The 26,089-nt window shown below is 41.5% G+C and overlaps 1 protein-coding gene across 1 annotated transcript in view; it reads right to left on the bottom strand.

The window, feature by feature from the left end:
* The window catches only part of LOC104608165 (ARM repeat superfamily protein), a 98,680-nt gene that overhangs the window by 58,103 nt on the left and 14,488 nt on the right, over positions 1-26,089 (bottom strand). Inside the window, exons 5-6 of the mRNA XM_010274060.3 lie at positions 23,414-23,476; positions 6,751-6,854 (exon numbers count right to left, since the gene is read on the bottom strand). Coding sequence (XP_010272362.1) covers positions 6,751-6,854; positions 23,414-23,476 — 167 coding nt within the window. The remainder of the gene's footprint in view (positions 1-6,750; positions 6,855-23,413; positions 23,477-26,089) is intronic.

Raw genomic sequence — 26,089 nt, 5'->3', positions numbered from 1 at the left:
CCCTCAGACAGGAGAGCTTCTACTTCAAATATAGCTAGCCTCCTACTCAAGAAAAGGGGCTAAATAAATTCTAATTCAAAATAACAGTGTATGTAGTGTATTGTGGATTCCACTGCAGCTCTAAGCCTCTAAAATCATGTTGTTTCCTTTCATCACAAATCAAATCCAATTTAGTTTCCTAACTCAAATAATAATTAAGACAAACCAGCACAAAGGCTTTCCAGATGTTGCATTGGTGCAGTTCCCATTCTTTCAGATGAAGTTGACTGTTTACTTACAGTTACAGATCAAACCTTATTTATTCTCCTAAATCGATCAAAAACCCAGCCTAAATGCTTCAAAGACTTACCATGTGGATAGTGGGTTCCAAAAAGAATATTTGAATATAGTTTCCAAAGCCCTCAAGACAGGGTGATTTCTGCTTCAAACACAACACTAGACCTCTTAGAAAAAGGCTAAATAAATTTTAATTCAAAATAAAAATATGTAGACTGTTGTGGATCCCACTATAGATCTAAAACCGTGTTGCTTCCTAATTCAAATTAAAAAGTTAATTCATATACTTTAATCACGAAGATTTAGTTAGCTAACTCAAAAAATTAAAAAAAAAAAAAAAAATCTAGTACAAAACCCTTCCAAGTCATTACACTTGTGCAGATCCCATTCTTCTAGATAAAGTGCAATCTTTAATTAAAAATCAAGCCTAATTTAGTCACCTAAATCAAATAAATAACAACCTAAATGTTACAAGACTTACATAATGTGTTAGGAACCTGCCTAACTCAGGGCTCTTCGAGGGAGCCAACCTCCTGAATTCGTTGAAGGAGAGAGAGAAAGAGAGAGAGAGAGAGAGATTAATGCCGAAAGAATTACTGTCTTATTTCTCTTTGTGCTTCACTACTACTGTTTACAGTCTTTGATTTCTTTCTGTTACAGCTGTTGCAAGTGGACGATTAGTTGTGCTGACGTGGCCTCCTCTTGTAAAACTGATTAACTGCTTTTTGTTGGTCTGTTCCAGTAGTCTTTACAATCCCCCCTCCTTTAGAGTGACCTTGCCCTCAAGGTCTAATGTGGGAAAATTTGATTGCAGATCTAAGTAGGATTCCCAGGTTGCATCCTCTTCTGGGAGTTTAGACCAAACAACTAACGCTTCTTGTATGACTCTTCCACCCCGGCGCACCCATCTGAAATCAATGATGCGGGCTGGCTCAGTCTGCACTTGTCCTTCCTCTGAAAATGTGGGAAGGGTCGCACTTGTAATGACTCCTGACTTCGGCCATTTCTTCAATAAGGAGATATGGAATACAGGGTGCAGTTTTGATGTTGCCGGAAGGTCCAGCTTGTAGGCCACTGACCCTATTCTCTCAAGGATTTTAAATGGTCCAAAATAGCGCGGGCTGAGTTTGTTCCACTGTCGGCTTGCAACTGAAATCTGTCTGAGATTGTAATTTGAGAAACACCCAATCACCGACTTCATATTGGACATTCTTCTGATGTTTATCATAGGTGTGCTTCATCCATTGCTGTGCCTGTAAGAGATGATGTCTCAGTTCCTTTAACACCTCATCTCGTTGCGTCAGCTGTTCTTCTACGGCCGCTACTGTGGTGGTCCCTTTTACATAAGGAAGTAGAGGGGGAGGGTCCCGACCATATAGAGCTCTGAGGGGTGTCATCCCAGCGGCACTATGGAAAGTGGTGTTGTACCACCATTCAGCCCAGTGGATCCACTTCACCCATTGTCTTGGTCGATCTCCCACAAAGCATCTCAGATATGTTTCGAGACTCTTGTTAACCGCCTTTGTCTGTCCATCAGATTGGGGGTGGTAGCTAGTTGACTTGAAGAGTTTAACCCCGTGCAGGCGAAAAAGCTCAGCCCAGACCTTGTAGCGAGGCCATAATCTCTGCTCTCAAAGAGTCTCCATCACCTATCGGACCTGAACAAAGTGCAACCAGTCTACCCTCCCTGTCTCTGAAGGCTCCTCCCACCCCAAAGGGACCCGGGTTTCCTAAGGAGCTCCCATCAAAGTTCAGCTTCGCCCATTAATGTGTAGGAGGGATCCATTGCTCCTTTAACACAAACCTCAATGAAGAAGAGTTTGCCACAATGTACCATCTGTTAGACAGTTTATGCCCTTAGCTCCAATCAGAATGATGTACATTATGACAATGTAAATGAATAAAATACATATTTGATTCATGTTATTATGGTGTGCTTCTGTGTAATACCCTTAAACTGGACAGATATGAGACTCGTGTTAGTTTAGAATCTTCACAGTCGTTGGATAGATCTGGGGAGATTTATCCTGCCAAGGCTGACACTGATGTGCTGCCAAGTTGGTTGGGGTGGTCTGTCTTAACTGCCAGGGTGAGACCTGAGGTACATGTAGTGTGGGTCTTCTTGAAACCCTAAACCGGACCAGAATTCCAGTATTGCCCTGGACCTTGGAGATAGATGGGCAAAACTGAAAAGTTACACTTGACCCCTATACTCGATTATGGTACTGCACTAGGTGTTGGATTGGGCTGTCTGTGATATGCCAATCAGTGAGATCCTTAGAGGGGGTCAAAACCTGGGTATGTTGGGATAGTCCGAGAATTCATCAGAGTGGGTGATCATAGTGACAGGATCAGCCACTTTGTCGGACAAAGTGAATGATCAGGGATGCACTCTCTCTGATGGAAACCAAAACTGCCGGCAATCGATTTCAACCATTGAATTTTGTTTTGCAAAATATATTTATATAGAGATATACATATATATAAAAGGTTTTAATTTCTGGGACCCATGTGAGTATAGAGTGCAGCACTATACCTTATAGCCGAGGGAGAGATCCTCTCTTGTCGGGCAGTGTTTGATCATTATGGGTTGAGAGGTTAAGTGTAAGACCATTGAGGGTAATACCTGATGGGCTAATCTTGCATCTGCCCACAGTCCTTGGGTTTTCATAAGGTGACTAGACCCAATGACCATTTAGTGTAAATGTTGGGCCCGTTAAGAGCCAATGGTGATGGATTCAGAGGTTCACTCTCTCCTACAGTGAATTCGGTCAGGCCTTGTAACAGAGGTTGGGCTGAACCCATGTGGCTGATGTGTAGATCAACGTTTGGGTCTCACGCCATACAAGGATAGCCAACTGAGCAGAAGATTAAGAGGGCTAGTGAGCACATAGACTTAATCGGCCTAAAGCCCAATTCGAACTGGCTTAATAAGATTAATTAAATGAGGGTGGTTCTGGGATTTGGATCAGCAGATAGGATAAGGGATTATCCCTATCCACTTAAAGAGTCCAGATCCAAATAAAGATTTGGATCAGGAAACTCCTAATTAGATTAGGAGGGCTGATCTTTATCTGAAGATAAGATAAGGGATTATCCTTATCTCTTAAAGAGAGTCCAGATCCAAATGCAAGATTTGGATTAGGAAACTCCTAAAGGGATTAGGAGAACCTCTCTTTAAGGCTATAAATAGGAGAGCAGGGTGAACCCTCAGAGAACAACAGAAATCATCTGACTGACTGCTTAATTCCAGAGAGAGACAACACAGTTTGACTGCACTGTCTCCTTCTCTCCTGCTCTTGCCGCCATACCAGTTCGATCTCCACCTGTGGGAGCGGTCAAGAAGAGTTCTTGATATTACCTTATGGCAGAAAAGGTAATCTGAAGTCGTGCTCACTAGCCCTCCATCAGATTCTTGCTGACGAATTCGGTTCTTGCTGAAGAGCCATCCTGCTGATTCTGCTTCATCCTGCACCGTGTCATCTTCGGTGGAAGCAGTCTTTGGATCTTTCCTTGGGCGTGAGCACCTTCATTGGAGGTTATTACTACTTCGTATCAGGTATATCCTTCCACTCCCTTTTGGTGAAAGATTTTCAACGCATAATATTTACTCAATTCCAAACTGAGATTCATATTTTCTAGTCGGACAACGCAAAGGAGTACTTCCACAGTGATCTCACGGAGTTCTTTGCTTTGTGTGGATCTCTTCATCAAAGCTCTTGTGCTAGGACACCCCAGCAAAACAATGTCGTTGAAAGGAAAAATTGTCATCTTCTCTTAGTAGCTCATGGTTTATTACTCCATATGAATGTTCCGAAATGTTTTTGGATGGATGCTATTTGTGCTGCATATATCATCAATCGTATGCCATCTCAGTTACTAAAGAATAAGCCCCACATCAACTTTTGTTTCCTACAGCTCCTCTGTCCCCTATTCCAATGTGTGTCTTTGGGTGTTGTTGGTTTGTTCATGACTTGTCCCCTACTCACGGTAAGCTCGATCCTCGTGTCACTCCTTGTGTTTTACTTGGCTACCCTTTTATCTCAAAAGGGTTACCGTTGCTATGACCCTGCCTCATGCAAGTACTCTCCATTGACGTATCCTTCTTTGAGAGTCAACCTTTTTTCTCGGTTTCTCCTCAGGGGAAGAGTAGGGTTGAGGAGGAGAAACACACCCAGACTCAGACTCAATTACCTCCTCTTTCTGATCCTCCTCCATTTCATGTATTTCTTCACCGCCAAAAGAGCCAACAGAGTTCAAGAGCCGTGGAACCTGAAACTATGCAACCAACATCTTCAAACTCTCTAGAGGCAAATCCTCCTCATCAGCCAGGTACACTTGTTCCCATTGATACGCCTGAACCTCTTGATATTGATCCCCATGTTATTAGTGATCTTGATGTTCCTATTTCTAAAAGAAAGGGTGTTTGATTTTGTACTACTAATCATCCTATCTCTCACTTTGTGTCCTATGATCATATTTCACCTTCATATCGTATGTTCCTTTCCTCCGCTGACAGTGTTTCTGTTCCTAAGAATGTGGCAGAAGCTTTATCCAAACCTAAATAGACAGATACAATGAAGGAATAAATTAATGCCTTGCACAAAAATGCAACTTGGGAGTTGGTGGATCTTCCTAAAGGAAAGGAGCCAGTGGGATGCAATTGCAAGTGGGTGTTCACAATGAAGCATAGGGCTGATGGTATAGTAGAAAGGTACAAAGCCAGATTGGTGGCCAAAGGGTTTATATAGGTAATATGGGGTAGACTATGCAGAGACCTTTGCTCTATTAGCCAAGATGATTCTATTGGAATCCTCCTTTCAGTGGCAGTTAATCTTGAATAGGAACTTCACCAGTTCGATATTAAAAATGCATTCTTGAATGGTAACCTAGAGGAGGTGTACATGACTCAACCTCCAGGTTTTTGCGCCAAAGGTGGTGAGAAGAAGGTGTGCAGGTTAAAAAAAATCATTATATGGGTTGAAACAATCTCCTCGGGCCTGGTTTAGTAAGTTTCACTTAGTTGTACAGCAGATGGGGTTCAAACAATGGCAAGCAGATTATACTCTACTTGTGAAGAAAGATAAAGGGAAAATTGCAGCTTTAATTGTGTATGTTGATGACATAATGATCACAAGAGACTGGAAGACTGGAAGACTGAAATACAGAAGCTGAAGAAATTATTAGCCACTCAATTCTAGGTGAAAGATCTAGGCCCCTTGCGTTATTTCCTTGGGATTGAAGTCGCCTACTCTCAAAAGGGCATCTTTATTTCCCAAAGAAAATATGTACTAGATCTATTAGAGGATGCAGGCAAGTTAGGGGTGAAGCCAATTGATTCACCCATTGAACCTAACCACCAATTGGGAGACAGTCAAGGAGAGTTTTTAAAATATGTGAAGAAGTTCCAGAGACTTGTAGGGAGACTCTTATATTTGTCTATAACCAGGCCTGATATTGCCTATGCAGTGGGTGTCTTTAGTCAGTTCATGTATAATCCTAAGACAAATCACTTTGAAGCTACATAAAGGATCCTTAGATACCTCAAGAAGTTCCCAGGGCTGGTTTGTTATTCCAGAAACATAGGCATTTGAAGGTTGAAGTGTATACAGATGCTGATTGGGCAAGGCAGTCGATAACAAAAAGTCTACCAGTGGGTATTGTACCTTTGTGGGAGGAAACTTAGTCACCTGGAGAAACAAGAAGCTAAGTGTGGTGGCTAGGTCCAGTGCTGAAGCAGAATATAGAGCTACTATGTGTCACGGAGTTGCTAAAATTATATGGATAAAAAACATGTTAAGTGAACTGGGTTTTGCAATTAACAAACCTATGTCACTCTATTGTGACAATAAAGTTGCTATCAACATTGTTGGTAACCCAGTCCTCCGTGATGGAACAAAACATATTAAAGTGGACAAGCATTTTATTAGGGAAAAACTTGTGAGTGGAGAGGTGTGCACTCCATATGTCAGTTCGGAAAAACAACTTGCAAACATCTTCACCAAGAGCCTTCATTATGTACAGCATAATAATTTGTGTGACAAGTTGGGCATGATTGACATCTATGTCCCAACTTGAGGGGGAGTGTTGAAATGTTTACTTCACATTTTATGTTTTTATTCTGCTTAGTTAGGGTCCGTTTGGTCTGGTTAAAATAGCTTTTTTATCATTGTTTATGTACTTTGACTACAGCAGGGGTATAAGGGTTTTTTCCCTTTTAATTATGGTCGCCCTATATTTAATAATATAAGCTGGCGCCGCCATACTGATTTTGAACTCTCCAAACCTTTCTCTTCTCTTCTCTTCTCTTCTCTTCTCTTCTTCCTTATTTCTCCTCTTTTCTTCTGCTAATAGAAGGGAAGTGAGAAGGGGTCGAAAAAAAAAGCTAATGGATATCATCTCACACACACAACCACACATGACATGCAATTTGAAGTAACAATATGAAAACATAACTTTAAACTATTTGCTTACCCATTAATCAGGCAATCAAGTAAAAGTTGATAGATATCATATTCAATAACAAGCCGTGAAGCAATGCTAGTGCTTTTGTCAGCATTCTCTAAAAGAAAAGAAACCTGCGAATTCGTAACAAGAAATGTTTTAAAAGCCTTTTTATACTGTGAAGCAGGAGTGAAATATTAAGTTCATTCATCAGAAGCAATATAATTTAGCAACTAATGTAAATTTCAGGACAAGGCACAAGATTGACTAGTGAGTACAAGACCTTCAGTAACCAATTAATGTATTAGTTTAGTCTCAGCAAACAAGGATAACATGTAATTTAGATTTTAGATATTAAATAGTAAGAATAAAACAAAAGACAATAATGAATGTATGTAGTTGGAATAAATTATTATATCAACATTTACAACAGAAATCAGTTAAGCAAAAAATGATTGTTCAAATTGAAATCATTTACAGTCCCGTAACATAATGGTAGATACATCAACAAGGAAAATCAAAGAGTTTTGGTAAAGGATGAGGAAATCAAAGGAAAGATGAAGAAGCCATTCTAAAAAAAAATTACTAAATGAGGAACATATAAAGGGCACTGGCACGGAACGATTAGTAACTCTAAATCTCTAATATACCTAAAAATAATGAATAATTTTGTAAAGTTAAGAGTTTCCAAAGTAAAAGAGGCTTTAGATAAGATGAAGGGAAAAGCATTGGGACCTAATGTATACCATATAACTCTATAAAGATATGGAAAAGATAGGCCTATTATGGCTAATTAAACTATTTAATAAGATAATTAAAACAAAGAAAAATGTAAAGAATGAGAATTGTTGAAACTAGCATATTGGAAGATCAGTTCGCCAAAATAACCATGGGTGGTTACAATATTATAAGTTTCTTTCCCTAAACTGAATCCATAACCTTCATTAACAAAATAATTTTCGGTGGTTTCCCTGATTAAAATAGAAGTTACCGAGGAACAATGCATAGCACCAAACAGAGAACCATAGAATATACCAGCTACACCTAACATGTGAAATGGGTGCATAAGGATGTTGTCCTAAGCCTAGAATACAATCATGAAGTTGAAAGTACTAAGATCCCTAAAGGCATACCATCAGAGAAGCTTCCTTGACCAATTGGATAGATCAAGAAGACAGTAGTAGCATCTACCACAAGACCTTAATATGCAACAGAAATCCAAGGATGCATACCCAGACGAAAACTAAGTAGGCCTATCTTTTTCATGGTGCCTACATTTAGAAATAAATGAAACTTCGGGAGAATAATTGAGTAGATTTTTACACATGAAGCTAGGTGTCGGGGAGTCCAAGTTGAAGAATTTCAACTGCATTGGGCTCAGGTCTTGGCTCAGGCTCATTCAAAATATGAAAATGCTCAACCCAACAGTCCCAACCCAACCCAAGTTGCACCCTTACATGAAACAAGTACATCAGAAAACCAATTTGGTTTATGCTAGGGAGATCAACAATGGAAAACATCTTTATATTGAAATGATTGATAGAATATTTTCAGGAGAAAAAGAGAGATCTTCATAAGCTGTTCATTGATCTAGAGAAAGCATATGATAGAGTTCCTAGAAAGAAGGACATGTATAAGAGGGGGTACCAGATAGGCATGTGGATCAAATAAAGGACATGTATGGTGGTGAAAATGTTAGAACACCAATAAGAGAGACATTAAGTGTTTCTAATTTTTTTTGATGAATGACAATAAATTTATTAATTCAGAAGCAGATTTAGAGTGAGTTCATACAACATCCCAGGGAGAGGCGCGAGCTGCAGCCCCTCCTTGAATCTTACAAGTAAACTAGGAAAGAAAAACAAGAATCACAACTGAGCCCAAAACAATTCTTCCCTATTTACCCCTTGCTTAGCTAACACATCTGACAAAGTATTTCTAATTAGCCCTATTTACCCCAAAACATTAAGTGTTTCTAATTACAATGGGACTTCACAAAGCTCAATGCTTAGCCCTTATTTGTTTGCTCTAATCATGGATGAATTAACGAAACATATTCAGGAAGAGGTTCCATGCCTAGGAGGCTTACACTTCTTGCATTCCAGTTTATAACTCAGGCCTTAGAATAGTAGAATGCCTTGCATCATGCCTCCACAATTTAAAACATTTGTAGGGACAAGGCTTAGTTAAGCTAACAGCATGAAGGTGTTGTTGAAGTGTGTGATCCTAAATTATAAATTTACATCAAACAAGGCATAGGTTTCATAAGCAAACCCATACTTGGAATAAAGAGAAATGTTATCAATAGTTCATAAAGCATAAAGCATTCTAACAAGATGATCAGGAGAATACTCCCATAATAAAGATTTTGAACGATAAGGAAATCTCATATGAGATATAAAGAAGGAAATTCTTTTGAAACTCAAAAATAATCATTCCTATTCTATATACTATGGGAAAACTGTATTTTTACATTTTTCTTTGAGAAAAAATAAATGCAAAAACATATTATTCACAGAAACAGTTGTAACATGTCATACAACTACTGTTAAGAGCCACTTGTTGCTTGTCAAAATAAAAAATCACGTGTAGCTTTAGTTCACTAAATCCTAGTGGTAGTCAATAATGACTGTAAAATCCCTATTCGATTCTAGGTTAAAGTAAAGAAGAAGAAGAAGAAGAAGAAGAAGAAGAAGAAGAAGAAGAAGAGAAGAAGGGTTTGGCCAGATGAGGGAAATCTATCCTCTCTAGTCGACCCACTTGTATCTATCTCAAAATAAGTTTGGTTATAAGAAAGACTATATTGCCCCTCAGAAGTGATGGGGCACACAACTTAGACCTGAATAAAACAGACCTTTCACTCTCACACAGATACACCCAAATGACCAAAATACCCCTATTCTGTGAACTCTAGCACTCCCTCTCAACTTGGAGAGTATATGTCATATAGTCCCAGCTTGCCACAAATATAATCTACTCTGCCTCAAGACAATCCCTTTGTAAAGAGATCTGCCCATTGATTTCCCGAGCTCAAATGAGATGTGGTTATCACTCCACTAGTCACTTTGTCTCTTACAAAGTGACAATCAACCTCAATATGCTTGGTTCTCTCATGGAAGATTGGATTGGAAGAGATGTGAACAGCTGCTTGGTTATCACAGTATAGTCTCATAGGTTTGTCAACTGAGAACCCCATCTCTTGTACTAAGTTCTTCAACCATACCAGTTCACATGTGGTATGAGCCATAGCTCTATACTCAACTTCTTCACTACTCCTTGCCACCACTATTTGTTTCTTGCTCTTCCAAGTTACAAGATTGCCACCAAGGAAGGTACAATACCCTGTAGTTGATCTCCTGTCTGATACAGAACCAGCCCAATCAGCATCTATATACCCTACTATCTCAAGGGGCCCTCCACTTTTATATAGCAAACCACGGCCTGGAGCACCCTTCAGGTACCTAACAATCCTTAGAACTGCTTCCCAATGAGGAATCCGAGAATGTTGCATAAATTGACTCACCATACTCACAGCAAATGATATATCTGGTCGGGTAATAGTCAGATAATTCAACTTTCCCACCAACCTCTTGTATCTTCTAGGATCATCAAACTTCTCACCTGCATCAAACTCAACTTGACATTCAGTTTCATAGGAGTTTCTGGTGGTTTAGCACCTAACAACCCTATTTCTTCAAGTAGGTCAAGAACATATTTTCTTTGACATAATTCCATGTCTTGACCTTACAACTTCTATTCCCAGGAAGTACTTCAGCTTACCCAAATTTTTCGTATTGAAGTGGTCTTGTAGAAATTTCTTCAACCTGTCAATCCCATTACAGTCACTCCCAGTTAGGACAATATCATCCACATACACCACTAGCAAGATTTTCCCATCTTTTGAGTCATGGCTAAACACAGATTGGTCTACCTAACACCGTTTCATCCCAAAGTTATTCACTACTTCACTGAACCTGCCAAACCATGCTCATGAAGATTGTTTCAGTCCATAAATTGCCTTTTTTTAGTCTACAAATCTTACCATCCTCCCCCTGAGCAACAAACCCTGGTGGTTGCTCCATATGCACCTCCTTAATGAGATCACCATGTAGGAAGGCATTTTTAATGTCTAGTTGCAAAAGAGGCCAATCATACATAGCAGCTAAGGAAATTAGCACCCGAACTGAACCAATTTTAGCCACAGGAGAAAATGTCTCCATATAGTCCGCACCATACAACTGAGAATAGCCCTTGGCCACTAACCTGGGAGATACTTCACTGTGTAGACCCACTTACACCCAACAACATGCTTACCAGGAGGAAGAGCAGTGAGTTCCCACGTGTGTTTGTGTTATAGAGCAGATAGTTCCACTTCCATTGCTTGCCGCCACCCTGGGGAGGTAAGGGCTTCTTGGACAGTCTAGGGAATGGAAACAGATGATAGCAATGATATAAAGTTGCGATGAGAAGCAGAAAGGTGAGCAACGAAAACGTAGTGTGAAATAGGATGAGAAGTACAAGTGTGTTTACCTTTCCGCATGGCAATAGGAAGATCAAGGTCCGAGGGAGAAGAAGAACCATAGGATCTGTCGATGAGGGCTGGATTGGGGGAGGGGCCGGTGCGCTTCTGTGAGTATACACTTGTCTGATTGGTGGCCTCTCAATAGTAACTGGCACGGGAGGAGGAACTACAGGGGGAACTACAACTAGAATGGGGACCACGAGAAGAGGATCCTCAACAGGGACAAGAAGAGGAACTACAGGGGAAGGAGAAGGAACCACAGTGTCCGAAAAGAAAGGAACTGATTCAAAGAAGGTGACATCGGAGCACACAAATGACTTATGGGGGTTAGGGTTTTAGCACTTATACACATTCTGAGTCTTGGAGTAACCAAGGAAGATACACTTAGTAGCTCGTGCATCTAACTTGTCTAAACCAAGACCCAAATTTTGAACAAAACAAACACACCCAAAGACTCTCGGGGTAAGAGGAAACGGGGACAAGGTGGGAAACAACAAGGGGGATTGACTTCCAAGGATGGACATGGGCATCCGATTGATGAGAAAACATGATGTGAGGACAGCATCACTCCAAAAACGCTTTGGAACATTCATATTAAGCATCATAGACCAAGCAATTTCAAGGAGATATCGATTTTTGCATTCAACTACACCATTCCAAAAACGCTCAAAGATTGTCTTTATGTACAAAATTTAAGAAGAAATTTGATTTCAGTCTCAAAACTGTGTGCGGATGGTTATTCTGTTTTCTTTAGTAATACGATTACTATTAAAAGAAACAACAGATTCATCGCATACGGAGAACTAGAGAACGGTCTCTATGTTCTACATCCTTCTCTACAAACTAACATAACAAAAACTACGTCGGCTGAAATCCCCAAGAAAAGAGTCCGTGATACAGTTAATCCCACATGCCTGTGGCATTACCGACTTGGCCATATCGATGTTGACCGAATCACAAGGCTGATAAAGGATGGTCCTTTGGATTTTCTAACTGTAGAAGATTTTCCCACTTGTGAGCCTTGCCTACAAGGTAAGATGACGAAACGGCCATTTAACAGTAAGCCTGAAAGATGTACAGGCACGCTTGACCTTATACATACTGATGTATGTGGTCCCATGAGTGTTAGGACTCATAACCAGCACGTGTATTTCATCACTTTCACTGATGACTATTCTCGGTATGGTTACACGTACCTAATGAGACATAAGTCTGAATCCTTTGAAAAGTTCAAAGAGTTCAGACAAGAGGTCGAGAAATAGTTAGGGAGAGAAATTAAAGCCCTTCGATCAGATCAAGGTGGCGAGTATCTCTCTGACAAATTCAGGGACTACTTAAAGGACAATGGGATAGTATCACAGTTGGCTCCTCCTGCTACACCACAACTTAACGGTGTTTCAGTGAGGAGGAATAGAACCTTATTAAATATGGTCCGATCACTTCTCATACACTCAGAGTTACCCACATCTTTTTGGGGTTACGCATTAGAGACTGCAATTTACGTGCTGAATCGGGTTCCAACCAAATCGGTTCCGAACACTCCATATGAACTTTGGACCGGAAAGAAACCAAGTGTTAGACACTTGAAGATTTGGGGTTGTCCCGCACACGTTAAAAGAACGAGTGCGGACAAGTTGGAATCCAAGACCAGTCGTTGCCTATTTGTAGGCTACCCGAAAGGCTCTATGGGTTACCTATTCTATGACCCAAGTGAGCAGAAAGTGTTCTGCAGCCGGAATGCACAATTCTTGGAAACTGATTACATCTTGGACACCCATCGTCAGGAAGTAGTTCTTGATGAGGAGAGCTCAAGAGTAGTAGGAGATGTCCCACAAGTTCTAGGTAGTGACCAACCTAGAAGATCCACTCGGGTATCCAGGCCACCAGTCCGTTATGGTTATGACCAGGATAGTTACCTGGTGGAAACCTTGACTAGTGAAGAGGATTTCGTGACTTACGCGGAAGCTATGTTGGACATAGATTCCCAGAAGTGGGTGGAGGCCATGAGAGCTGAGATTGACTCAATGGAAACCAATGGCGTCTGGACTCTAGTAGATTCGCCCTCCGGGATAAAAATAATTGGTTGCAAATGGATTTACAAGAGGAAGAAGGGCCCCGATGGTAGGGTTGAGACCTACAAAGCTCGTCTGATGGCGAAAGGGTACACTTAGAAAGAGGGCATCGATTATGAGGAAACCTTTTCGCCTGTGGCCATGCTTAAATCCATTAGGATCCTGCTAGTTGTAGCAGCATACCATGACTATGAGATTTGGCAAATGGATGTCAAAACTGCGTTCCTGAATGGAGATCTTACTGAAGATATCTATATGCAGCAGCCGCAAGGCTTCATTGCTGCTGGTCAGGAAAACATGGTATGTAAACTTAACAGATCCATTTATGGACTTAAGCTTCTAGAAGTTGGAACATCCGTTTTGACTCTGCTGTCAAATCGTTTAACTTCAAGCAGAATCCAGATGAGCCCTGTGTTTACAGGAAATCCAGTGAGGATAAGGTTACTTTCTTGGTTTTGTATGTAGATGATATTCTACTCATTGGGAATGATGTAGGAATGTTAACTACGGTGAAAGTATCGCTTTAACAACAATTCTCCATGAAAAATCTTGGAGAAGCCTCCTATATACTGGGTCTTCGACTCTATAGAGATGGATCGAAGCGGATAATAGGATTATCCCAATCTGCTTACATTGACAAAATAGTCAAAAGATACAGCATGGAGAACTCCAAAAAAGGAAATGTTCCTTTCAGGCACGGAGTCATTCTCTCCAAGAAGATGTCTCCTAGAACTTCTGAGGAGATTGAGGGCATGAAGGACGTACCCTATGCCTCTGCCGTAGGGAGCATCATGTATGCCATGCTGTGCACTCGCCCTAACATTGCTCAGGCAGTGAGTGTGGTAAGCAGATTCCAAGCCAACCCAAAGCAGGAGCACTAGACCGCTGTGAAAAATATACTCAAATACCTACGAAGGACAAAAGAGTTTTGTCTGATATTCGATGGTAGTTCACTACAAATCCAAGGGTATACTGATGTCGATTTCCAGTCGGATCCAGATGATAGAAAGTCTACATCTGGATATGTTTTCACGATAGGATCGTGTGCTGTTTGCTGGAAAAGCAGCAAACAGGGGTCCACGGTAGACTCCACAACCGAAGCCGAATACATTGCCGCAAGCGAGGCTGCTAAAGAAGCCGTGTGGATGAAGAAGTTCGTTCACAAGTTGGGAGTAGTTCCATCCAGCACATCACCCATCCCGTTGTTGTGTGACAACAATGGAGCAATTGCTCAGACTAGGGAGCCACGAGCCCACTCGAAGTCAAAGCACATCAAGAGGAAGTACCACGTACTGCGAGAGATTGTTGGTAGAGGGGACGTCCTGATTCAGAAGGTAGCATCAGCGGAAACTGTAGTAGACCCATTGACGAATCCACTATCACAGAAAGTGTGAGAAACACGTGGAAAGCATGAGACTCCGGCTTATACCAGATTGGACCTAAGTGCAAGTGGGAGCTGTTAAACAGTCTTTGTATGCCCTTAGCTTCAACCAGAGATGTACTTTTGACATTTATTGTAAATGAATAAAGTGCATGTTTGATTCATGTTCTTGTGGTTTGTTTCTGTGTTATACCCTTAAACTGGACACTTAATGAGACTCGTGTTAGTTTAGAATGTTCACAGTCGATGGGTCGGTCTGGGGAGACCTATCCTAATAAGGCTAACACTGATGTGCCACCAAGTCGGTTGGGGTGGCCTGTCTTTGCCGCCAGGGTGAGACCCAAGGCACATGCAGTGTAGGATTAATTAAATCTTTGAACCGGACCAAATTTCCAGTATTGCCCTGGACCTTGGAGATTGATGGGCAAAACTGGAAAGTTACACCTGGCCCCTAGACTCCATTATGATACTGCACTAGGTGTCGGATTGGGCCGTCTTTGATATGCCAATCAGTGAGATCCTTAGCGGGGGTCAAAATTTGGGTATGCTGGGACAGTTTGAGAATTCATCTGAGTGGGTGATCATAGTGACAGGATCAGCCCCTTTGTCGGACAAAGGTAATGATCGGGGATGCACTCTCTCTGATGGAAACCAAGACTGTCGGCAGCCGATTTCAATCGTTGATATTTGTTTTGCAAAATATATTTTATATGAGATATAAAAGTATATATATTACGGTTTCTAAAATGTTTGCAAAAGGTTTTAATTCCCGGGATCCATATAAGCAGAGAGTGCAACACTGTTCCTTGCAGCCGAGGGAGAGGTCCTCTCTTGTCGGGTAGTGTTTGATCATTATGGGCTGAGAGGTTAAGTGTAAGGCCACTGAGAGTAATACCTGATAGGCTAATCTTGCATCTGCCCACAGTCCCTGGGTTTTTATAAGGTGGCTTGGCCCAGGGACTACTTAATGTAAGTGTTGGGCCCAATAGAAGCCCATGTGATGGGTTTCAGGGGGTGCACTGTCCACAACAGTGTATTCGGCCGGCCTTGTAACAAAGGTTGGGCCGAACCCACGTGGCTGATGTGTAGATCAATGCTTGGGTCCCACGCCATACAAAGAAGCCCAACTAGGCAGCAGTTTGGAAGCAGTTTGAGCACATAGACTTATTGGGCTTAAAGCCCATTTCGAACTGGCCTGTTTTAATTAGTTAAATAGAGGGGGTGGATCTGGATTAAATCAGCTGATAGGATAGAGTCCTACCCTAGCCACTCAGAGAGACCAGATCTGAATTCAGATCTGGAAACCTCCTGATAAGATCAAGAGAAGGCTGATATAATCTGCAGATAAGATAAGGGTCTTATCCTTATCAATTAAAAAGAGTTCAAATTCAGATAATGATCTGAATCTGGAAACTCCTGATAGGATCAGGAGCTGATCTCTTTAAGCCTGTAAAAACAGGAAGGGGGCGAACCATCCAGATCATCCAAGCATCTAGAGATCAAATCTCAGATAACCAAGAGAGAAGACATCTACATCTTTTGCTCTTGCATTCTCCTCCAATTGCCGCCTCACTGCTAGTTCGATCTCTTGGTGGGAGAAGATCAAGAAGTGTTCTTGATATCAGTCTTTGGAGAAAGGCTGATAGGAAGTTGTGCTCACTGCCTCCATTGGATTCTTCCTGAAGAGTTTCGTTCGTGGGACGGACCCTACTGATTCTCCTCCTCCATCCACTGTGTCATCTTCAGTGGGAGCAGTCTTTGGTGATCTTCTTTGGGCGTGAACACCTCCATTGAGAGATACTATCTCTCTGTACCAGGTATATCCCTCTCCTACTGTTTCATTTCAAATCTGATTCGGTTTATGGTTCAAGATTGATCCTTGAAAAATATGATTTTTTTAAAATAGGGAATACGATTCCCAGTTGAAGGGAGAGAAATTTTTGAAATTCGCCCACCTTATTCCGCATGTTTTGGGCGTCCATGTGATGGATCTCTCACTCCCTTTCAACTGCACGAGGTACACTCACCATCTCCTTCCAAGAAGCACCAATAGATATGGAGGGAGTCTGATTTGTTTGCTGATTTTCACTAACTGTACCACTACCCTTAGTCACAGCATGGTTAGCCCAAGTGTTGGGTGGACCATGTAAATCATAGAAGAAATTAACAGTGTGCCCCTCTAATCCACAATATGTACACCTCCTAGGAGCATTACTTCTTCCTTTACCACGACCTCCCCCTTAATCTCGACCTCCACTCTGACCACCAGCCCGGTTAAACATGGGACCACCTCGGTTTCCTGGAAGTCCACGGCCACCACCACCACCTCTATTTCCACGGCCTCCACCTCTAGCCACCACCAAACCAGATCTGTCTGAGAGAGAAGAATGCTCTGTAAACTCAATAGATGTCCTCCTAAGACAGGCAAACACTTCTTCAAGTGAGGGAAGGGCAGACCCCCCCACCAAACCAGTATTTGTTGTTGAACCTAAACATCCGGTCAACCTCAATGTGTTTGGTTATGTCATGCTGCACTGGATTATGTGCTATGTTAATAGTTGCTTGATTATCACAATACAGCATCAGAGGCTTCTCATACTCAATGCCCAACTCCTCAAGTAGAGATCTTAGCCATAGGATTTCAGCCACTCCGTTAGCCATGGACCTGTATTCTGCTTCAGCACTAGACCGGGAGACAACACTTTGTTTCTTGCTTCTCCAAGAGACAAGGTTACCTCCCATAAGGGCACAATATCCTGAGGTAGACCTTCTGTCATCAACACTCCCAGCCCAATCGGCATCCCTATAGACCTCCACCTTCATGTGGTTATTGTTCTTGAACAGTATACCCCTACCCGGGCATCTCTTCAAGTAGGCTAAAATTCTTTCTGCCACAAGAAGATGTGTGGTTCTAGGGGAATGCATGTACTGGCTGACAACACTAACAACATAAGTAATATCTGACCGAGTGAGGCAGAGATATAGGAGCTTTCCCACCAATCGCTGGAACATAACCTTGTCTTCAAGAAGCTCCCCACTCTCAGCACTAATCTTGTAGTTCTGTTCAATGGGTGTATCTGCAGGCCTGACACCTAACTTTCCAGTTTCTGCCAACAGGTCTAGGACATTATTCCTCTGAGAGATAAAGATCCCCTGTTTGGATCTAGCAACCTCAATACCCAAAAAATACCGGAGTACACCAAGGTCTTTCACCTCAAATTCTTGATGGAGCTGTTTAAGGGACTCAATCTCATGGCTATCATTCCCTGTCACCACAATATCATCAACATATACTGCTAGTAGTGTCAAGGAGGACTCTATCCTCTTGATGAATAGAGTATGATCTAACTAGGCCTGTACGTAACCAAACTTCACAAGGGCTAGTCTGAATCTATCGAACCAAGCCCTGGGTGACTGCTTCAAACCATACAAAGCCTTGTTGAGCCAGTAGACCTTCTTACCTGTTTCTGCATCATAGAATCCAGGAAGCAAACGCATGTAAACCTCTTCCTGCAGGTCTCCATTCAGAAAAGCATTTTTTACATCCATTTGGTATAAAGGCCAAGTGTGACTTGCTGCAAGGGATAATAGGACCCGAATGGGAGTCATCTTGGCTACCGGAGCAAAGGCCTCTCAATGGATCCATCTGCATTATGCTTCACCGTAAATACCCATCTGCATCCAACTGGTTTCTTTCCTTTGGGCAGATCAACTACCTCCCAGGTGTTATTTTTCAACAGGGCATCCATCTCAACCTGCATTGCATCTTTCCATTCCGGGACAGATAGGGCTTCTTGCACTGTTCTTGGAGTAGGGACATTGGAAATGGAACTAAGGTAGGACCTGTAGGTAGGAGATAGGCGATCATAGGATAAAAACTGGGAGATACAGTGGGCTGTAGATGTGGTACAATGTCGTTTCCCTTTACGGACGGCAATCGGAAGGTCAAGGTCATCTGTAGGAGGTGAAATGGCAACAAAAGAGGAAGTCTCTGTGGGCCCTAGGACTGTAATACCTGGACTTGGAGCTGCAGATGAAATTGGAGCTGGCCTGGACTGCTGATGATCGGGATCAACCTGCCTGCACCGCCTATGATAAACCCTCAACTCCTGATCCCCCTGACCACCCTCACCATTGCAGCTTTCCCTCAACTCCTGATCCCTCTGACCGCCCTCACCATTGCAACTCTCATCACCCAATGGAATAGGTAAAGGAACTGCCCCACTCTCACTGCTCTCCCCCTGAGGAGAAACCCGAGGATAATAGGGTGTCTCCTCAAAGAAAGTGACATCCATGGAGACAAACTTCCTCCCTGAGACAGGATCATAGCAGCAATAACCCTTTTGAGTTTGTGCATAACCAAGGAAGATGCATTTGGAGGCCTTAGGTTCGAACTTGGAGTGATGGGGTCCGAGAAGCTGAACAAAGCAGGTACAACCGAATGTTTTAAGGGGAATAGAAAACAACTCCTCACTTGGGTAAAGAAGGGAAAAAGGAGATCTCATTATCAAGGACCCGGGAAGGGACCCGATTAATAAGATATACCGCCATGAGGATAGCATCACCCCAGAAGCGAATAGAAACATTGGAAGTAAACATGAGACTTCTAGCCACTTCCAAAATGTGCCTATTCTTTCTTTCTGCAACTCCATTCTGCTGAGGTGTATGAGGGCAAGAGCTCTGGTGAATAACCCCATGGTTGAGAAGGTAAGATGTCAATGGTTTAGCAAAGTATTCCTTTGCGTTATCAAATCGGAGAACTTTGATCTTGGCATCAAATTGGGTGAGGATCATTTGGTGAAATTTTTGGGTCAGGGTAGGTACCTCATCTCGTGAACGCATGAGATAAACCCAAGAAAACCGGGTATGGTCATCAACAAATAACAAGAAATATCTGTATCCACCCATGGAAGGAATGTGATAAGGCCCCCAAACATCAGTATGCACAATATCAAAAAAATTATTGCTCAATAAATAAGGCTTTCTACAATGCTTAGCAAACTCACAACTTTCACACTGCAACTAAGACAACTCAATAGACTCAAATAAAGCTGAAAACAGACTCTTTAGAGATCGGAAAGACAAATGACCTAATTTGGCATAACCGGACTCACACTCTAAGAAACAAAAGACATCTTCTCTACTGACTCTTCCTGACGGAACCTCTCCCCGAGTAGATAGATCCCATTCGTCTCACGGCCAGTCCCAATCACCTTCTTCGTCTCCAAGTCCTGAAAAACACATCGGTCAGGGAAGAAGGTTACTGAGCAGTTCATATGCTTGGTAATACTACTGACTGAAAGAAGGTTAGTGTCAAGCTTAGGAACATGCAAAACAGATGACAGGGAGATAGTATTTGATAACTTGATGTCACCCTTCCCAGAAATAGGAACCAGGGAGCCATCAGCAATAGATACTTTATCCCTACCAGAAGACAAATGGTAAGTGGTAAACAGTGAAGGCAAGCTAGTCATGTGGTCAGATGCACCTGAATCTATTACCCAACAAGGTTCAGCAGTACCTGGAGCTGAGGCATGGTAGGCTAAAGCTCGAGTACCTGAATGTGCGAAGGCAGATGTGGCAGGAGCTGATGGTGACTGTGGTGGCTGAGCTGAATTTCCAACTTCCTTTTCTAACTGTATTAGGGCAGCCCGAACTGCAGCTAAGGTCTCTAAAGGTGTTCCTCTTGTGCTAGATGAGGATGATGAATCAGTGTTCACGGCCACATGAGCAGTGACCCTCTTGCTTCTCAACTTCGCAGGAACCAAGTGAGGATGCAGTTTCCAACATGTTTCTTTTGTATGTTTGGGTTTCTTACAATGTTCACATACCACATCCTTCTTGTCTTCCTTCCTCTTGTCCTTCTCTGAATCACCTCCTGATTTGGGTGTGACCGCTACAAAGGGTGGTGTGGGGGGCTGAGGTTGCATCATAACCTTCCTTTTGGTCAAAATCTGTTGCCGCACAATATCATACTCTGAATTTAGGCCCGCCAGAAACTCAAACACCCAGTTTGTCTCGACCTGCTTTCTATATATCTGTGCATCTTTGGGGTTCTCCCACTCAAGAGTCTCTAAGTGATCAATTTCACGCCACAGGACTGAAACCGGTTTCTCTCCTTGTTTAAGATTTTTCAATTCACATTTCAATTCATATGCTCTGGCAACATTAAGGGGTTGGGAATAAGTTTCTTTCATCACATCCCATATCTCCTTAGTTGTCTTTGCCCACAAGTAATTGCGGCTAATATGAGGCTGCATAGAATTACACAGCCATGTCATAACCAAGTAGTTTTCTTGGATCCACTTGGTATATGTAGGGTCTCCCTTGGGGGGTTTTTTCACATCTCCCAAGAGGTACCCTAATTTACCTCTTCCCCCAATAGCCATCACGGCTGATTGGGCCCATTCCAAATAGTTTGATCCATCAAACTTTACGGTTGTAATCTGACCACCCGTCTCAGAAACACCACCATAACCGATGTTCCCAAAGCTGCCTTCTGCCTGATTTTTAAACTCCATCTCGATCAAGTCTCAAAAACAGCACTTGGACTACCAATCACAATCAACAACAGTGCAGAACCGATCTGTATTCACAGTGTATGTGCACAAAACTGGGATAACTCTAATCTGAAACCAACTAGCAAGCACAACAGCAGCTGTCCGTAGGGTTCCCACCCCTTAAGAGAGTCTGAAAACCCCAAAAGACTCTGAAAAAAGCTTGGAAGTAAGTCTGATATGCTTGGCAGAATTAGGGTTTTAACCAGTCCTTAAAGTGCACAGTTCAGTTGCACAATCCAATCAGTACCGTATAGATAGACTTGCAGTAGGGTTAATATGAAATCCTAGAATCTGATCAATGCTAACAACAAACTTGGGGACAGCTCCAGGTAGATCGCAAGGTTCACTTTCTAACCCTAGAGCAGAGAGAAACAAAGCTAAGGCAGTTCAGCCCAACAGTAGGGTTTGCTGTAAAACCCTAGAGAATCGAAGGGAGAAAACCCTATAATGGTTCGGCCGCCCTCTCCAGATAGATCCAATCTATCTTCTCTGATAGAACTTCTCTTAGAAAATAAAGAACTTACAAGGAAAAAGTGTTCGCCGCCTTCCAAGGTTACCCGAACCCTAGTCTTCTCTGATCCTTCCTAACCACCAACACTTTGCAACCGTGACAAGCCTTCAACAGCTGCTAGCCCTTCTAGCGATCTCCAAGAATCAGTCTGCGAACTCCACCTTTTCAGCTTCCAGTCCTAGGAGATTCTCATGTGGTCGACTGGTACTAGACTCACATGAGAAACCCTAACTTGGCTCTGATACCATGTAGTTGTTATAGCAGTCTTGAGCACTAATAAATTTCAAATTTGGAGAGGAGAGAAAGTATAGAGGGAAGAGGAGAAAGAGTGGTGAGAGAGCAGTAGAACACAAACTTTGGAAGGAAGGACAGAATCTCAATCATTCTGCCGCCGCCACTTCTATTTAATATTTATAGATTATGCTAGTTACATGAAAGGACACATCTGCCCTTGGTATTTACATAACACATAATAATGTAAAACTGAAAAAAAAGTAACAACTAGAATAACAGCAGCAACTAGAATAACAGCAGCTAACCCTAGGAAGACTAGGTACATTCTACCCTACGGACAGAGTGGGACCACAGCTGTGGGGCCCACATCAGTGTTCTCTACAATTTTGAACCAAAATACAGCATTTACAGTCCACTATTTGGGCGAAAAACAAAACTGTTCATACCTGTCCACAAACAGCCCTCTTCGTATCACAGAATAGAGGGCATCTAGTACACCACCTCAACGACCACCACCACAGTAACCGGAGGCATACTCACCTCCAAAACCACAAAAAGACCACTCCTTTTTGGCCTCTTGTCAAGTTTCCACTCAGGCTAGAAGAAAATTGAAGAAAGCTGAAATGGTTGGCGATGAACCTAGGAAGAAGACAAACAGTGAGGAAAGAAGAAAAAAAGGGAAAAGAGAACTAGGTTTTATTGCTCTAATACCATGTAAAACCCCTATTTGATTCTAGGTTGAAGTAGAGAAGAAGAAGGAGGAGAAGAAGGGTTCGGCCAAATGAGGGAAATCTATCCTCTCTAATCAACCCACTTGTATTTATCTCAAAATAAGTTTGGTTACAAGAAAGACTATATTGCCCCTCATAAGTGATGGGGCACACAACTTAGACCTGAATAAAACAGACCTTTCACTCTCACATAGATACACCCAAATGACTAAAATACCCCTGTTCTGTGAACAATGGCAATAGCTTTTCAACTTCATAATCAATAGTTACCCTGACAAAGCACTACTCAAAATACAACTAGCAATTCCAATAGATTTCTTTATTCAAACATTTAACCACTCAATTACTGTTCCATGAATTTCACCCCTATCTTGGGGTATCTTTACCCTTTATAATCCTCTGTGCATTATTGTTTATATTAATAAAACTCTTGGTTGTTTATCAAAAAATTGCCGTTCCATGAATTTTAAATAGAAATCAACAAAAACCATTCTTAACACCTAGAAGAAATCCAAGACAACATTTCAGGAGTTTCAACTATAAAAGAAAAGCATATGTCACAAGGTCAACAACAAACCCATTTAGTCATATTCCAAGATACCAGATTAAAAAAATAAACGCTTAACCATAAGGAAACTCAATAATATATACGGTTACATAAGCTTTTTTGGTCCATACGTACTGTTTTACAGGCTAAGCATCTGACAATTTGAGAGTCTGCAAGCAAACCAACTTTTACAAAGGACTGCAGGAAAAGAAAAGGATATAAAAGTCATTAAATGTAACAAATATGCCTTCCTAGGAACATCATCAAGCATAAATCAATAAATCTGTGATTCATATTACAGAATGTTTACCACTATGATGATTTGAATGGTGTAAAGTGAATGCATCATAGGAAAAATGTTACAAGGAAGCTACTGAGCTAATGATTTTGGAACAGAAGATTTGTATGCTCCATGGACACTTTAACACTGTATTAGGGAGGCTACATTGCTGACAACCAAGCCAAACAACTCACACAATTGGGTTCTGATTTGGGGAGTTAAATTTGGAGGGCTAGAAAGGGATGGTGAGCTTTTGGGAGTTTTGTGTTATTTCTTTTTCCTTGATTTGTGGGACTCATTATCAGCCTCTTATAATTATGTCCTCTTTTCTATCTAAATGAATTTTCTTTTTTATTTATTACCAAAAAAAAAAATTATTACATGGGCCTGCCCCATAAATACAACTTTTCAAGAAACAAAAGACTTCTGTTACATGAACTAATTGGAAATTATTTGTCCCTTTTGGTCGTTTTGATAAGACAACATTTATGTCCCTTCTCCTATCCTCTGCAGAATCTTCACCTTCACTAATCACAATCCTTTTGCAACTTAGGTCCTTATCCAGCCTTCCAATGATAATTTAGTAAATGTCCCTGAGATACAATCCTTCACTAGCAAAATCAGACATTCCAGAATGTATAAAATTAACCTGGGTAGCCCCAACCAAATGTGTATTATCACCTTTCTCTCTTTCAACACAACTATCTACCTGAGAAACTCTATCCTGCTCACCCTAGTTCCTTCCCACCACCATAGAGCAGCTCAGTGCACGAGGCTCCCGTCAATGCAGGGTCTGGGGGGGACAGATGTATGCAGCCTTACCCCTGAACATACAAAGAGGTTGTTTCCAATCCTTCCCCCACCATGAACTTAGAATATCTGGCAAATTCTGCTTAGAATTTCATAGTCTCTCTCTACATGAATACCCTATATGAAGATGTCACCTTTTTAGTATACCATTCAAATCTCACCACCCCATACTTGCATAGCACCACTTTTCTCCAAAGGGCACCTCTCCCACTCCGAAATCTCTGTCACCATTGCCTAATAATGCTTTATTTAGATCATTATTTCTCCTTATACCCAATCCTCCCAACTTATTAGGTCTGCAAACTTATCCCATTTCACCAAGATGACCCAGCACAAGAGGAAAAGGGTCTAGAACCAATGTATTAAGGGAAGCAATAGGGCCAAAGTCCATAGAGATTCTTTTTTATCAGTAACTGAAAAAATCATTAATATTAAGAATGAAGCTCAAGAGTACAATAAAGATACAGAAGCAGTGAGAGATAAGCCCTCTTATCTCTCCCTGAAACAACTTTTCTTATTTTTACCTGTGCCCAAAACAACTGACCTCATCCATCAAACTCTCAGTTCCACATTTTGTGTGAACCATTTGAATTTCTTCCTTTCATTGTTATAACTCCATAGTTTTGCCTCTTCACTTAGTAGCCATCCCACAACCAATTTGAAATCCCTTTCAATAACTAATTTTCCAATGTTCAGAGATCTTGCCCGCTTTATTCCTTCAATTAAAGCCAAAATTTCATCTCTTAGGGAATCTCCTACTCCAATTGAGCCAAAATAAAATACCAATATTTTTCCCTCTTCATCCCTAAACACTCCTATTACTGACATGCCCAGGTTACCCAAACTACTTCCAGCAAAATTGAGCTTAACAAATCCTCTTTCTGGTGGAGACCCAGTAGGAATACTGATATTCTTAATTAGGGCAATATTTGTCACTTCCTTCCAGTTTGAAATGATGTCATTCACTGAGACGGTGGAAAAGGAGTCCAAAGATTGCAGCCAATGGACCAGTCTAATTGTAATAGTCTCTATGATGGCTTCTTTGCTTCTCTCCTTGTCCATGAAGATTCTTGCATGCCTTTCTTCCCAAATAGTCCAACAAATAGCAGCCCTTGTAGACCTCCAAATACTCCTTCCCCTTTTCTTTTCCCACCGAAGAAGGAAGAGTTAAATAAACTTCACACATCAGCCGAGGGATTCCATCTACACCCAAACAAGGAAAACCATACCTAAAAACATAAAACAAAAGGATAGGAGATTAATAAGTGATAGCAAGTCTCACCATTGGCCTTGCACAGTATACACCAGTGAGACAATAAGCACCAATTAGTGCTCTTTCTCTAAAGTAGGCCATAGGTATTAATTCTTCCATGGATAGCTTCCCAGAAAAAAACTCCAATCTGTGGTAGAATAGGATTACACCAAACCTCCTTGAAAGAAAAAGGTTCACTGCTAGAATTAGATAAAGTTAAAGACCTAAAAAAATAAGCATAGAAGAAAGAACCAGAGAAAGAGAGGGTCCATACTCTATTACCAACAAAGGATCCAAACACACACCATCAAGGATTTGAATTAAAGTCAAAATGCTATTCAGCTTACAACCCTTTATACCCCTTCTGAGGCCCAAATCCCAATGAACCCAAAAACTTGAATTGGAATGAACAATAAAGGAGGAAATCAGCTCATTTTCTAGGTCAAAAAGTGCAAAAGGAGAGGGGAAT

This window comes from Nelumbo nucifera, chromosome 1 (genome assembly GCF_055504915.1).
Source record: "Nelumbo nucifera cultivar China Antique chromosome 1, China Antique-T2T, whole genome shotgun sequence".
NCBI classification, from domain to species: domain Eukaryota; kingdom Viridiplantae; phylum Streptophyta; class Magnoliopsida; order Proteales; family Nelumbonaceae; genus Nelumbo; species Nelumbo nucifera.
This window is presented reverse-complemented; position numbering and strand designations above follow the sequence as displayed.